General features: G+C 40.5%; 1 protein-coding gene across 1 annotated transcript in view; it reads right to left on the bottom strand.

The window, feature by feature from the left end:
- il17rd (interleukin 17 receptor D) overlaps positions 1 to 14385 on the bottom strand; it is a 39368-nt gene extending 24983 nt beyond the window's left edge. The window contains exon 1 of the mRNA XM_008302733.1: positions 14245 to 14385. Coding sequence (XP_008300955.1) covers positions 14245 to 14364 — 120 coding nt within the window. The 5' untranslated portion in view covers positions 14365 to 14385. The remainder of the gene's footprint in view (positions 1 to 14244) is intronic.
- Positions 14386 to 15324: the final 939 nt, after the last annotated feature.

Here is a 15324-nt window from a genome sequence, read left to right as displayed (position 1 = left end):
AAGGTAAAAAGTAAAGATAACCTTTTCTATTGTCAATGTTAAGCAGAATGTTAGGTTAGTTGGTGTACTGTATTTTGGTTAACAAGGATTTCATTCCACGCCAAACAAACAACTGAAAGGGCTTCAAGTCTGCTAACATTCTGCACACTCCTCTAACTAACCGGCTTAAACACAACGACCTGTAGTTTGCTCACTTCGTCAAGACACCAGATCCCTTCAGGCCAGTTCAAGGTTTCAGTCGCCGCATTTCCATCATTATCAAGTGAATTTGAAGCAAACATTCAAAATGCCCCAAAGAAAGAAGAAAATTAGGTTTGTTTGGAGCAAATAAATTAGAATGCACTGTGTCACCAACAGGTGGCAGTATAAGCTACGTGAGGCATGTCTGTAATAAATGGAGTAGAAGAAGCTGAGACTAAAAAATCTCGAAGAAGAAAAAAAACTAAATGCTGGTGATCTGCGAGAGAAAAATGTTGAGAAGTGTACAGGAATGGTTTTCAATCGGCAGACTGGTAGTTATTCTTTCGTGTCAGCTGGTATTGCAGATGTTTTGCGCTTCCCAGAGATGACGGAGTCAACTGATCAATACTGAAGCTTAAATGTTCGGCAAAAATGTTTCAGTTTCTCAATTAATATGTGCATGTTTTCAAAAATGTAAAAAAAAAAACAAAAAGCATTTTACAAAATTGGGTATGTTTTTTTTTTTTAGCTGTTTCAAATAGCTTTCTCTACTTCAATACTTCAAATGCACAAGGAAATAAATCATGGTTAAGAAGATTACAGGCTCAAAATTAGAGCAAGGAACTTACACACACTATACATACTACAAAATGTGGACACACACCACACTGGAAATAAGCAGTCATCCTCCTGACAGCAAGAAGAACAGCTGCTGTGTTGACTGTGTTTGGCTGAACAGCGAATATAAAAAAATAAAAATATAAAGAGTGCACAACCACTTAACAAGAACAAGGCGACGAATGAGGAGCACAGTACAAACATCACGACATACATGCGGTACACAAAATGAGCATCTAGTTCACTTTCATGGCTCAAATTTTGCTTAAGAAGCAGGAAAAAAATCAGCTGGATTTGATATTTGTAGACTAAAAGCTGGCCACAAAAACTAATCAGCCATTTGGTTCCACATTTAAGTGAGAGAACTTAGACGTCCCTCCAGGCTCCACCCATTCCATTTAACACAAAGGACTGCAGGTAAAGTAACACGTGATGAGTGGCGAGATAAGCTGAGGTGTCAACTGGAGTGAGCTACAGTTACCCAGAATCCCTTTCTGTGTCGCGACACACAGATTTTCATAAGCCGTGTTTCGGCTTTGACTGTTTTACAGCTTTGACCTTGTTTTCATGTTGCCCTGCACACACACATACACACACGAGCACACATGCTTGTTACAGAGGTGTCAGGCTGTGGTCACACAACAACCACACATGCAACACCTGAAACCAATCAGACAGACACCCAGCTGTGTGTGCGTGTGTGTGTGTGTGTTGTACAAGTTGTGCGTTGCTTATTAGCAGCCACTGTACCTCAACATCCCATCCATACAAACACGCACACATACGTTTCTAATTACATACTTGTGAAGTCCCTCATCGGCCTACTAATACTACATTCTCCAGCCCTTAAAACAAATAATAAATTAGACCCTAAAACCAACTTCGAACCTTCAAACATCCCTTTGAAGTAGCGATGACAAAAACTACCTTAGAAAATAGAAAAATGCGTGCACAGTTTGACGTGATCACGTTGTTGTTAATTAAACATTTTGCCTTCGGTTTGCCTCCACTGCTGACCTTTGGCCTTAGAGCTTAAATGCTGCTGTGTGCTCAGATGTCCTGCTGGCTGCATGAATTGGGAGGCTAATTAAAATCAAGGGAAGTTTTTCACTGACAGCACAAAAAAAAGGCAGACTTCCTGATTCCTTGCTTTGAGAAACGACCCTTCCCCCAAAACGCTGGTTTTGCTCCTCCGAACCACATCACTTTTGTTCCTTGTTAACAGTGACTGAATGCACAAAATTATGTTTGTACACAACTCAACTACAGTTACATTTTAATGGGAATGTAGCTTTGTTTTGAAATAAATGCAATTTGTGACCCGTGGCGTGGTAGGAAAGGCAGCCAGTCTGAAGGTCCACGATGGGAGGCAGTGCTGGGCGGCATAAACCAGCAACCTGGCTTTCACCAAGAACATCAGAGTTTGTGTCCTTGTTTCGTTTTCCATCATTGCTAACTTTCAGTTTCCACAATTTCTGGTTAGATTTAAGGACAGAAAATGTGGTTTGAGAAAATATCTTGCTTTGTTAGACACTTCTACATGTTAGAAGCTCAGATAAGGTTAGGCACCAAAATTACCTGGTTAGGGTTAGGGGAAAAAAATCATGGTTTGGGTGCATATTTGTACATGTTGGAAGCTTTTTGTCCATTTTCAGGGTTACCAATGTGAAAAGTTCTGCCCCGTCTAATATTTAATTGATTGGCTGAAAAGCAACAACGGTGAAGTAAGAAAACAAATGGCAAAGATATGTTGATTAGAAAAGTATTTATGGTGCACCACAAACGTAATCTGGCAAAAAAAAAAAAGTACATTTCCCTCAAAATATATTTGATAACGCGGTTGAGTTGCATTGGAACACAATGTTATGGGGACTTGGTTGGAATCCAATATGAGCGTGCACTGGATGTTCGATGGGGTGGACAGGACACCTAACCTCCATGATTTTATCCATTTTGCATTTATTCTTACATTGTGGGTATATTCAATAGGGTTTTAACATTAGCTGATCAGAAATTTGCTATTCGGACCAGCCCTAGTGTCTAGAAGGTGGAGGTATGGGCAGCATGGCTGTGATAAACAGAGCAGAAGAAGCTGGAAACAAAACCAGCTGTTGGCCAACTGCCCAAAAGCTATAAAAAAAAGAGGAAACAAACAAAAAATTGTCATCTAAAATGGAAAGAGATCTTCAAGAACTGTTTTGAATCGTGCAAGGTGAGATTGTTCTTTCAAGCCAGCTGGTATTGGTTGTCAGGAGACAAACACAGAGAAAATGTTCGCTACAGCAAAACTTATTCCAATAAGGTGCCTCCATCTCCTATTAAGTGCATTAGTCCAAAACCTCTTCAAGTGAGCACAGACACATTTCAGCAAAGCAAAGGATGAAGAATAACTTTACCGCTTCCACCAACTTTTTCGACCACAATACTTTAAAAATATGTTTCGTAATCACAGCAAGTATTGTAAATGCACTGCAATGTTATCCATCCATCCATTATCTATACACCGCTTAATCCTCACTAGGGTCATGGGGGGGCTGGAGTCTATCCCAGCTGACTCAGGGTGAAGGCAGGGGACACCCTGGACAGGTCACCAGTCTATCACAGGGCTACACTTAGAGACAGACAACCAAGCACACTCACATTCACACCTACGGACAATTTAGAATCACCAATTAACCTCAACATGTTTTTGGACCTTGTGGGAGGAAGCCGGAGAACCCAGAGAGAACCCACGCTGCACGGGGAGAACATGCAAACTCCACGCAGGGTGTCCTCACCGGGATGCGAACCGGCAACCTTCTTGCGGCGAGGCAACAATGCTAACCACTGCTCCACCTTGCAGCCCGAGTTAGCCAAGAGGTGATTTTATTTACACAGAAAAAACGTGCTATACAAAGAGGACCCATTTCTGAATTTAAACCTTTGCTTAACACTGTACTGTGACAAAAGCCAGGTTTCATTTTTTTTTGCAGTAATAAGCTATTCAGATTTCCACCGGTATCACTAACAAGCGACCCATGTTGACAAATCCGTTCTTCCTGGTATCTCTGTAACACCTTGTTAAAAATCCAACAACATGACGGGGTCACGCTGTGCTGTAACCTCCTGATACATAAGCAAAACTCCACATTTGCTCCAACCAACCATTTTGGTCAAACATGTGACCCAAGATCTGTCAGGTGAACATCTACCTACATCGACGGTAATTCTGACATTAGATTTTGATCACACACTTTGCGAGTTGCTGTACTGGAATACTTGAGTGGAGACAACAGGCGTCTATGTGCACAGCTAATGTCTACCATGCATGTGAGGCGTTAAGGGAACACCGGTAAATTGTAGGATTTACCTGCATGCGAGGCCACCCACCATCACAACTAAATTCTCAGTCTGTGGGAAACACTAAGATACTATAAGATGGCAAACACTATGCATGGCATGTATTGCAAAGAGTGCAGCCAAAGCACGGCTATGAACAGTGATGTTGCTGTCAAAGCACTGATGTTCTAAAAGGAAAGCAAAATCACAATTTCTTCAAGAAATTCCTCCTGTGACGTGACAGGTACATGACCGGCAGCAGCAAAGGGAATTAGTGACGAGTCAGAAATGAAAACAAAATACATCACTGCCTATAATGTAACCAAGAGAAAAGCTACCTTTTACTGTCATCCTTAGGAAAAGGAAAAACTAAAAAAAAATATTTGCACCTTTATTCTTATTTACAATCATTTACATTAAATAAATAAATAAAAACTTGGGGGCACCTAAATGAAAAAGTACGTCTGGAGAGCTGTTTACTGACTCCCTGGAGCAGCAGCTTCATGACCATTTACAACTGCCTTTTTAATCGAGCTGTCCCAGAAGTCAGCTGAATGTTCGCCGACAGTGTTCAAAGCTTTACATCCAAAGCTTTTCCTACCCTCCGTAAACCGAGCTTAAACCGCCCACCGCCATGAGCCAGATCTTCATACTTTACAGCAGACGCACAGAAAGAGACTTTTCTTCTTCCTCTGTTGCCAGGTGTTTCTCACTAGTTATAATCATTATGTTGCCCCCCCATATGCACAAACACACACAAAACACACACACACACACACACACCCTGAGGCCTGAACAGACTGAGTCACATCAGTAAACAACTGAGAATAAAAGAAAGAAAAGAGGGCAAAAGAAAAGTTCATTATTACACAGAAAATGAACTGAGGAGCAGCTGTTTGACGTGCAGCATTCACCTTTTAAAACACAGAGGAGGTGAGCTACAATATGTCTGTATAGACTCTGAGAAAACATGCAAAAAAGGAAAAGCAAACTCAGAGAGCAGAATTTCCCCCGGGAATCCCCAAACCACACACACACACACAGACACACAATCAACTTCTGTGCTAATCAGACAGCTAATTGCAGGCTCACTTAGCTGAAGCAGCAATTAATCACAGCACAGGAGGGAGGAAAGAACATGAGAAGGAAGGATGGGAGGAGACAGCGAGATGATGGCAGAAGCCTGCAGGGAAGGAAAAAGGGAAGGAAAGAAGAGAAGGAGGGATCTGATTAAACAGGAACTCCTTCAATTACAGCTTTCAAGGTTCACGTAGCAGACTTCTCCTCTCCCCCATTTTGTTTGGGGCGATCAGACCAGTTCCAGATGTGGGGACGAACTCCCAGCTGACCTTTAATCAACACAGAGCTGAGGTACAAACAGCTGGAAAAGTTCTGTTTGGGGAAGTAGGATTAGAGCTGTGCACTGAACTGAAACGTGTCTATCAAGCACTAAAACTCATGACTTCTTTGATGAGACAGTCCCATTCGAATCATTCATTTCTGAGTGCATTTTATTTAGATAAAACTCATGCAGCTCTGCTTGTGTTTAGTGTAAAGTATTGTTTTGGTGTCAGGACTGAAACTCAGGTATAAGCTCAGCAACATCACTTTAAATGCTCTAGCGAGGATTTGTGGTGTCAAACTCAGTCAACTCTGGTCCAGATGTTTAGTTTCCATCCAGTTTTGAGGGATAAAACATGGTTTGTAGTATGTGTCTCCTAAATAAACTGGTACCTTTATACAAAGACTAGCATGTTAATGGTTAGGGTGCCACTTTAATCCAGTCGTGGAATGTAGCTACGTACATTTACTTATGTTGTCACTTTTCATGCCACCAAGCTTTGACCTCTACAATTATCTAACACCTTTAGTTACTACACCAAGTACACTTTTCCCACATAAAACATACAAGAATGTATAACATGTGATGCTGGTTGATTTGGAGCACTTGTGACTGCATTTTTACACTATTTTAAAAACCAAACAATCGACAGTCAATTAACTGAAGAAATAATCCGCACATGAAACCAGTTCGGATACAAATATAGTTCAAAATGAGCTCCATCTCAATGAACTACATCAGCAGGATCTTTCTTTTTCAGTAATGCACAAGTGGCAATAATTGAATTATATAACATATCAATGACCAGTTACAGGAAAATTTCTCTGCTTTGAGCTCTTTTACTTTTTTGTGTATTTGTGAGTTAATACTGACATACTGTCACTGAAGCATCATTTTCAAAGCAGCACTCTTACTTGTAACAGAGTACTTTTACACCACGTTATTCCTGAAGGACAAACAACATTCAGAATTGCTTGTGGGATGGCTGAACAGGCTAAACTGGGGTGAAGTCTGAAGCCAGTAATCCAACAGTCACTCCCAGTTCAGGCTGTGATTGGCGGGCTGTGAGGAGGAGAGGCAACATTCAGAATTTGGGTTCATGTTGTGGTTCTAAAAGTAGAAAGTCTGTGTCTGTATCACGCTGACCTAAATCATTGACTTCATTTCATTAAAGTTCTGCTTAGCTCTTTTATATTGTTCCCAGTAAAAGTAACTAAGAGAAGCTCCTACGGATCAGTAATGGATCATTAATAGGGTTATTTCAGGTTAATTTAATTGACTGGTGTTGGCTAAAACAAAATCAATCAAAACACGATTATTTTCTCCTGAACTCTGCTGTGAGTTGACTGCAGGAGTCACCATCCTCCAGCAGTAAGTGAATGCAACAGTTTTGAAGCAGGAATCTTCAGTATTTTGAAAAATAGCTGTTATTTTACTGTGTCAGATACATATTCAGTCAATAAGTCCTGGATCAAACTCTGCATCAGCAAAAAGGTTGACCAGGACATGTGTGATAAAAATAAATCATTGTACATGCGGTGGCAGGTAGGACTGCACAATAATCAAACCTTAACGTCAGTCCTTTTTTTAAAAAAATTCAAATTAATTACTTGGTCTATAAAATACTAGAAAATGTTGATCAGGATTTCCCAAAGCTCAAGATTACATCCTCAAAAATATTCATGTTACTGTCATATAGGAGTAAAGTCACCAGAAAATATTCAGATTTAAGTCGCTGGAATTTGAGAATTTCTGCTGCATTTCTTTAAAAGTTACTCAACCCGATTATAAAAATAGTTGGCAACTGATTTAACTGTTGACAATTAATCAAGGAATCATTGCAGCTCTACTGCACATCAAATCAAGCACCTTCTGATCGTACAGCCAGATAGCAGGGAGCGTTTCAGATGTTCTGGCTTCAGTTTCTGATGACTGCACATCTGCAGCAGTGCAAAATGTCCTGAATGATGCGACTGCTGCAAAGGACAGAGGAATGACATACAACAGAGAGCAGAAAATCAGATGTTTGAAGCAGGAGGTGAGGAGCTGGTCTCTGGAAATGTTCTGAGATGGTAGGTAGGAAAGCTTATGCAAAGAGTGCATGCGACTTGTGTCTTCACCACAAAGCAACGCAACTAATGTCTTCAACCACCTGAAAAAACACCAGAAACTGCAGGAGGATGAATGGGTGCAATCTAAGAAGAATAAGACTCCATTACATCACTGAATATTTTTCATTTTTTATGTGACAGACTGCGTGAAACCCTATGAATTACATAGTCACATGTCTACTTTGTAGATCAGCTCATCCCACTGGTTTTATGGCGATTGGGTTTTCCATCCAATTGGTTGGACCAGTCGTTATATGAACTAGGGCTGAATAATTCATCGATTTAAAAATTGAGATCATAACTTGAGAATGCAATTATCAACTCCCAAAGACTGCAATTAAGAATACAAGTTATGCAGCACATCGAATTCAGAGTTTAACCTGTCTTGTTGATGGTTTCATAAATAATCCTCACAGACATGCTCTTTGTGTGACAGTCACACTTTTGATGGCATTTCATTTGGTCATGGTGAAAAAGAAGCTTCACTTCTTTCTCACAGATATTGCAATTTTAACTGCAGTATCTGTGTGAAAAAAACTCAATTATTTTCCCTCATATCAGTTAGTTTTTCACAAACGAGTTGTTTTTTGGCATCACCCTGTTCCTTGGCATCAGCCTCGACTGCCCCACAACAACTTCTACAACTGACCAGACTCCCTGCAAACCTTTTCTGACAAAAACATACAAATGCACCACTTTCTGCCATCTGCTTAACAAAGTCAGCTAAGCCTTATTTTCTTCTTTAAAGCATCGCTGGGAACCCAGTTCAACAGCCACAAAGAACACTGCGTTTGTTTGTGTGAAGCTGATGAGGGTCTTGTTCATGCAAAGGCCTCAGGGCTTAAATCTCTGCTCCTCTAAACGTTTCCCTGTCTTCTACACACAAACACACACGTCCAAACACTACCATATGGGGCCACATAGCTGCACTGGGGTCCAACCGGCTGCTGATGACAAAACCCTGAGTAAAAATCCTATTCAGTCCACTCAGGTCTTGTTTCTGTGTGGTAAATAATTTTAACATGTTTGATATCCGAGTGGATCCAACAACAACAGAGCTTTACTCTGCAAACCCCAAATCTATCCCCGGTGATGCCGCTCTGCTTAGATTTATCTTTCTAAACTAAAAGGACTTCGTTTTCATTCTTTCTGAGCTTCAGTGTGGACTGAGAATGACATTAGGTTCATTGCTGCATGCTGAGCAGCAGATCTGTAAATCATCTGGGATCCACACTGATAGAAACAGCAGACACTGTTAGATCCAACGCTGACACACAGTGAAGAGCTTTTCAACATGTGAGCCTTAAAACACATCAAACAAACGGACATCCTGAGATTTCCATCAGTCATATTTACCCTCCCAAGGTAGTTTTGGGGGTTTTTTTTTGGGGTGGGGGGGACTGTTGCTGAAGGCTAAATTTCTTTTGTGTAATCCAGCATATTGCTTCATATTCAATACAAAATGAAAAAAAATAAAAGCATGAAACAAGCCAAGAAAGCTGTAGCATTGACTGATTGTGCCTTAATACAGCTATTTTCCTTGACAAAATAATACAATTTCGACCATAAATCATTACAGAAAACAAACAAAATTCACCAGAATGCAGGAAATTGAGTATTTGGATGTTCAAAGTTTCCTAAGATGGACGGGCAGAACCCTGCTTCATGTGTCCCTCCAATGCTCACTTGAAATCTATGCCCGTGATGAAGAGCACCTTTGATTTTCACCGTTGACTGATCAGCTGCAGAACACAAACATACAATCATGTGTGATCTTGACTCTGCAGCAAATCCAGAAAAAAAAAAAAGAAAAGAAAAAAAAAAGCTGGAAACAAAAGTGAGGTGCAACAATGCAAACTCTGAGAAAAACTCTGCGTGTGTTCAGGAGCAGCCAACCAGAGATTTCCCACCACAGGAACAAAACCTGCAGCGTCCTCCTCCTGCATGACTGCCCCTCAATGACCCCCCACCCCTCTACTTCATCACACTTCCCCCTCCTCACCCAGGAAGAGCTACTTCCTCCCGCTGTGAGCGGTTGTGCTTTAAAAGACTCTCTCGTTACAGAGACCGGAGCAGGACAAATCCTGACTTCCACTGAAAGAACAGAAGCGTTGCTGGTAACTAAACAACACTGTGCAGAGTCATGTGACCACCTGTTAACACCTGAGACGGTCAGAGGTGGATGCAGCCACGAGCGAAAAACAAAGATGAGGGCACAAATATGCAACCCACAGAAATCTTCATTCAGAGTTAATGTCATGTATGTTTGCACAAAGACAAAAAAGTCAGTGATTCATCTCATAGCCGACTAGGTTTCACTGACAGTTGGGATAAAACTGTGGACCCCAACATGAGAACATGACTTTTCAGACGCTGCATGCTGCTCCTACATCCAGTTAATGTTAGATAGCAAATACAGCACCAACACTAACTGCTGGCTGCTAAAACCTTGGAAATACAAAAAGACATTCTCAAGAAAACACACCTGCAAAGTGACTTTGAGCTGAAAATACAGATGTATGGGTAAGAAATGAGTCTGTCTTTGGTTGTATTCATCCTGAATTACAACTAAATTGTGTGCATAGAACATCCTACTCAGAAAGTATGAACAGCAAACATGTAGAAAGTCTGTTGCTGTTTAAAAGGCAAGTATTGATTTAATTTACTTTTTTATTCTCTTTGCTGCACTTTGAAGGTAACTGATGAATAAAATCTATTCATGGCATCACTTCTAAAGCATCCTCACTTTCCATTAAGTGCCTAATGCTTCTGCACGGCACTGTTTAGGACATTTCCTGAAAGGAAAGTTGTAAAACTCATTTTTTCCAAAGAAATCCTTGGAGGCAAACAATAAGAAATATTTCCCAGAGATGTTTTATGTAAGAGGTGGAGTTCCAGCATCCATCCTGCACCTTCTGCCTGTTTCAGTTGCCAAAAAAACAGAAAACACACGTGTTTCACATCGGACGCCCACCCGGCCGTGACGCCCTCTGAGGCTCTCTGATGCCAAAAACACACCGACGCCCGGGAGGATGATGGGATACGTGACATGGTTACAGAGTGGAAACCTGATTTAAAATGATGGCAGGGTGAGAGAGAGAGAGAGAGAGAGAGAGAGAGAAGGATGAAGAATCCAGAACGGGACAGAAAGAGGAGGAAGCTGAATGATTTCCTCCGCTGAGACAGATGTGATGGCTTCAGCAGATGTGTTTAACCAGAGAGAGAATGTACATGGACCTAACTCATCTATCACTCTGGCATTCTGCAGGAACCTGATTTCTGACACAGCCAGGAAAAAAGAGAACTTCCTCCATCAGGTTGAGACATTGTGTGAATCCTGTTTTTAAACACACCAACATTTCTTGAGGAGAAATCTGACAATTCAATGAATTATATTCATTTTACACAATAAAGTCTGCCGTGAGAACAAATACATGTGAATAAAAAAATGTTCGAGCCAATGAAGTGATCTGATATGGGCATGTTTGAAACTTTAAATAAATCAGAGCAAGTGGAATTAAAAAGAAATTAGCTGCTCCTCATCTCTGAGTAAGGCGAACAGCTCGAGACAAAATCAGCTGCTACGAGAATCTCACTGAGTGGGAGCAAAAGGAGAAAGCAGGCTAGTTTTTCCTGAAGCTCTGAGGATTGTGGGTAATGTAGGCCGACCTTTGACTAGAAGAAGAATGTATGGAATGAAAAAGATAAAGGTGAAAAAAACAGCTCCAGTACAAAGAACAAGTACGATGAATTATTATTAGAGCTCATTTAGAAGACAAAGCAGACATTCAGAAATAAGGCTGCTGAGAGTGAACTCCAAATAATTTAACCAATTATAAAATAGTCACCAATCAAGCAGAAGAAGAATGCATGTCAGAAATGCCAAAGTGGGATTTTCAAACACTAACGAGGCCCGGAGCTGAGTGTCTGTCAGCAGAGTAGCTGCTAACGCTGCTAAAGCTAAGGAGCAGCAGGACTCTGATTGCATTCTTCCAACAACAGTGAAGTGATGAAGTGTATCGGTGACGCTCTGCTCCGAGTATAAATACAGTTTAAAGGTGGCAGTAAATACTGACAAGGTTTCCTGGGCTGATAAAGTTGCTACGACAGTATTTGAGGATATCTGTTCCAGCTGATTCGAGCAGCCGGACTACATTGATCCATCATGTAGATCAGGTATGAGGATTATTTTAATACCAAACTAATTGAAGAGGTAAAAAACGTCACAGTTAATTACTGTGGGAGACTGCAGCTCATTTGCTGAATTAAATACTGTGAATTTTGTCCGGCCAATCGTTAAATCAATCAATCAATAATCTATACGCACTCAAAAAGCACTTTATTAGGAAACATGTAATGCAGTTCTGCCATCAGTCCTGCTCTGATGAAGCTTCTACATCTACACTATCACTGGGTCGCATCCACCTCATTAACATACTTATCAATATAATACAGTCCACAGCATGTGACATGCATGTTGCTGGCATGTAAAATTACCACACACACACACACACAGAGAAACACACACACACAGAAACACACACACAGCTCTAATAACCTCACACCTGTAGAATAGCAGGTCTTCACACCCCCACCCAGCAGTCTTTGATGTGTGTGTGTGTTTCTGAAAGGAGAGGAAGCAGGAGAGAGGGGGGGGAGGTGGCAAAGAGAGAGAACGAGCGTGCCCGTGTGTGTGTGTGTGTGTGTGTGTGTGTGTGTGTGTGTGTCTCTTTCAGGGGGGTGGGGTTGCAGGAAGGAATGTTTCAGCAGAGTAAACAGTGTGAAGCTTCCTGTAGAAAACACTTCAAAGCCAGAGAGAGGAAACCAGGATAACACACACACACACAGACACACGGACACAGACACACACACACACACCGAGCATCAAAGGCAGGTAGGAGTCATCTATCAACATGGGAAAATTAAAACCTGTGGAGCGTCTGCACTCACTCCATCACATCCATCTCCTCTCCACACAGAAGACAAAATCATATTCCAAACTTTGTGAACATTAAAAAGTAAAAATCAGACCAAAAACCTATGAGGAATATTCTATAATGTAATTAGTAGTCTATTAACTGATCCACAGAGTATTGCAACTATTAAAAATATTCAGTATTTCTTTTAAAACAAAGCCAACAATGCTGTGGCTTTACCTTCCCTACTGCTGTTCTTTGTCATTTCTTATCATAACTAAATATCTGATTATCTGACAAAAAAAAAAAAAAAAAAAACTAAAAAAAAAGATTAAAATGATTACTTTAAAAAAATAAACTTGGAAGAAAAATAATCTACAGTTTCATCAAAGACAATCTGCCAACGGGTTAAAACTACTCAACACCACGTCCAGCTGCGAAGACAACTTCATATGTGCTTTTACTAACTTGTAAATACGACACAAACACAATAAACTGAGATCTGATACCAACAATTAAACCATGACAGCATTTCTATGTCTCATCAGAGATGTTAAAGACTCTCGTTAAGAGGAAAGACGGATTATAAAAGCATCTAATCTTCCTCATCATCTGTTAAAAACCTGTTTGAGTGAGACACATGAATACTGAGGATGAATGCTCAAGTCTTCTGGTACCTGAATGCATTTAAAGTTTCAATTGTGAGGCTCAACTGCTTTAAAATTCAGAGTTTTTGTCTTTGCAGACCACAGGTGGTCAAAAACAAGCAGGACAGGAGTGTGAAAGCAATGGCTCACTTCAAGTACTCTTGTTTTCCACAACAAATGCTTTCCCCAGATCACACAAAAGGCAGGAAATCGGCTTTACTACCTGCAATTCACCTAAAACACAACAGCCCTGATTCCTGGCTTTGTTCAGCCTGCACGGATCACCTCCCACCCTGGCTGTTGGAGTGTACCTTTAATTCATGTGTTATTTAGTAAATCACATATGCCGAATTTATTTTAAAAATATGCCACATACAGAAAAAATGCTTTAAAGACACTACGATTTGCTGCGAGAGGACGAAACTCAAAATTAGCATGTTCTTTAAAGGAGTTTGGTTAAAAGCGGAGAACGACGAGTCTGCACCTCCACGCAGGGAGAGTTGGAAAGCAGCGTGAGAAATTTGATTTTAGGGACATTGTTGTCGTTTTTTCTTATCTTACGAGTCAAGTGTAATAATTATTTTTCCAAACCTAATCAACAGTCACTTTCCCCATAAAGGTGCGTGTTTGCGGCGTGGATGTGGGAGATGAGGAGTGGTGTGGAACAGCTAAAGGAGATCACACTTTACTGAGCTGTGTGCCGAATTCAGTAAGACACCAAAACAGAAATAAATCAGCTATCTTGAGTCTGCAGGTTCACACTAAAGCGAGTTATCTTAAAATCAGCGCTTTTTACAGAAGAGTTTGCGACGTTACGTAAAAGCGCAGCTAAGCGGAGACGCAGCGGACGGACGGACAGGTAAGGAAGGTAACCTGAGCGTTAAAACACCGCCGAGTGCACACGGTTGGAGCTAAACTGCACCTTCAGGTTACATTTATACATTCAGCCCGCTGACAGAAAAAAAAGACTGATTTCACATTTACAGCAGAACAGAGAAAACACGGACCGTCTCCAAAAAGTGAACTTTTTTTTGGGAGACGACGGAGCTGTTGCGTGAGAACCGTCGCAAAAAAAAACGAGACGACCAAAATTAGTTTTTGCGTGTTTTTACCTTGAAGCCGCATCGCTCCTGGTTCGCCCTCCTGCTGCCGGAGGTCGTAGATCCACAGGAGAAATACAGGAGCAGAAACAAGCCGCAGAGAGAGATGAAGAAAGTCCGAGGAGCCGCCATTCTTCCCTCACGTCTGAGCAGCTCTGAGCGAGCGCGAGGAGGCAGGAGGAGGTGTGCTGCGCGCGCACGGGCGCGTGCGTGTGTGTCGTAGGTGACACGTGTTTGTGAGGACATGAGGGTCCCCGGTGGACCGGAGGGTCTGCTGTGGATCCGTCTGCTCAGGAACTCACAAGATCAGCAGAAGATTTCAATAAATCTGCAGCTGGAGCCGTTTGACAGGTGACAGAATCCTTAATATACATCATTTTTCTTAGAACACCATCACATGCCTGTAAAATAATTCTATTTTTTTGCTGGATTAAATAAAAGTTTTTTAAAAAAACAAACAAACAAAAGTGTGATTTTACATTGAAAATAAAAGCAAACATCCGTAAAACAATCATATATTTTAGCCTATTTGAATGCAGTAAAAGAGTAGTTTTACTGCCACACACTGTAAAAGCGCAAATTACTAAAAACACCCTTTTTTTTTTTTTTTGATGCAGACATTATTTCCAGTTTTAGACCAGATTTTTATTTCTGTGATTTTATGAGACATTAACCATAATTTAACAGAAAAGGGAAAATCTAATAAATAACAACCCTTTTCAATCCTTAATATAAATAACTTTTAGGAAATGACAAATATTTGTTTAAAAAAAGACAGATTTGAATACAGTAATAAAAGTTATGTACATTTACAGTCAATCTAAAAAAATATCACTATTTGTCATAATTCAGGTTTGTGATGTGAACATTATTTACAGTTGGGCCAGTTTGGCTTTTTTATGTTTTTGTCTCTGTGTAAATTAATACTTTCTCTTTTTTTTCTGTGTTTTTTTAAGTTATTATCTGTAGCTTGATGAAATGTGGGGAAGTACGCTGTGAAACCACAACATTATTTAATATTTTTTAATGTGAATTTTAATTGTAGTGTTTTAAACAATTTACTGTTATTTTAGAGATTTTCTCTGTTTTGTT

This window comes from Stegastes partitus, unplaced genomic scaffold (assembly GCF_000690725.1).
Source record: "Stegastes partitus isolate 25-593 unplaced genomic scaffold, Stegastes_partitus-1.0.2 Scaffold1865, whole genome shotgun sequence".
Lineage (NCBI taxonomy): Eukaryota > Metazoa > Chordata > Actinopteri > Pomacentridae > Stegastes > Stegastes partitus.
The sequence above is the reverse complement of the archived record's forward strand: the minus strand, read 5'-3'. Positions and strand labels throughout refer to the sequence as shown.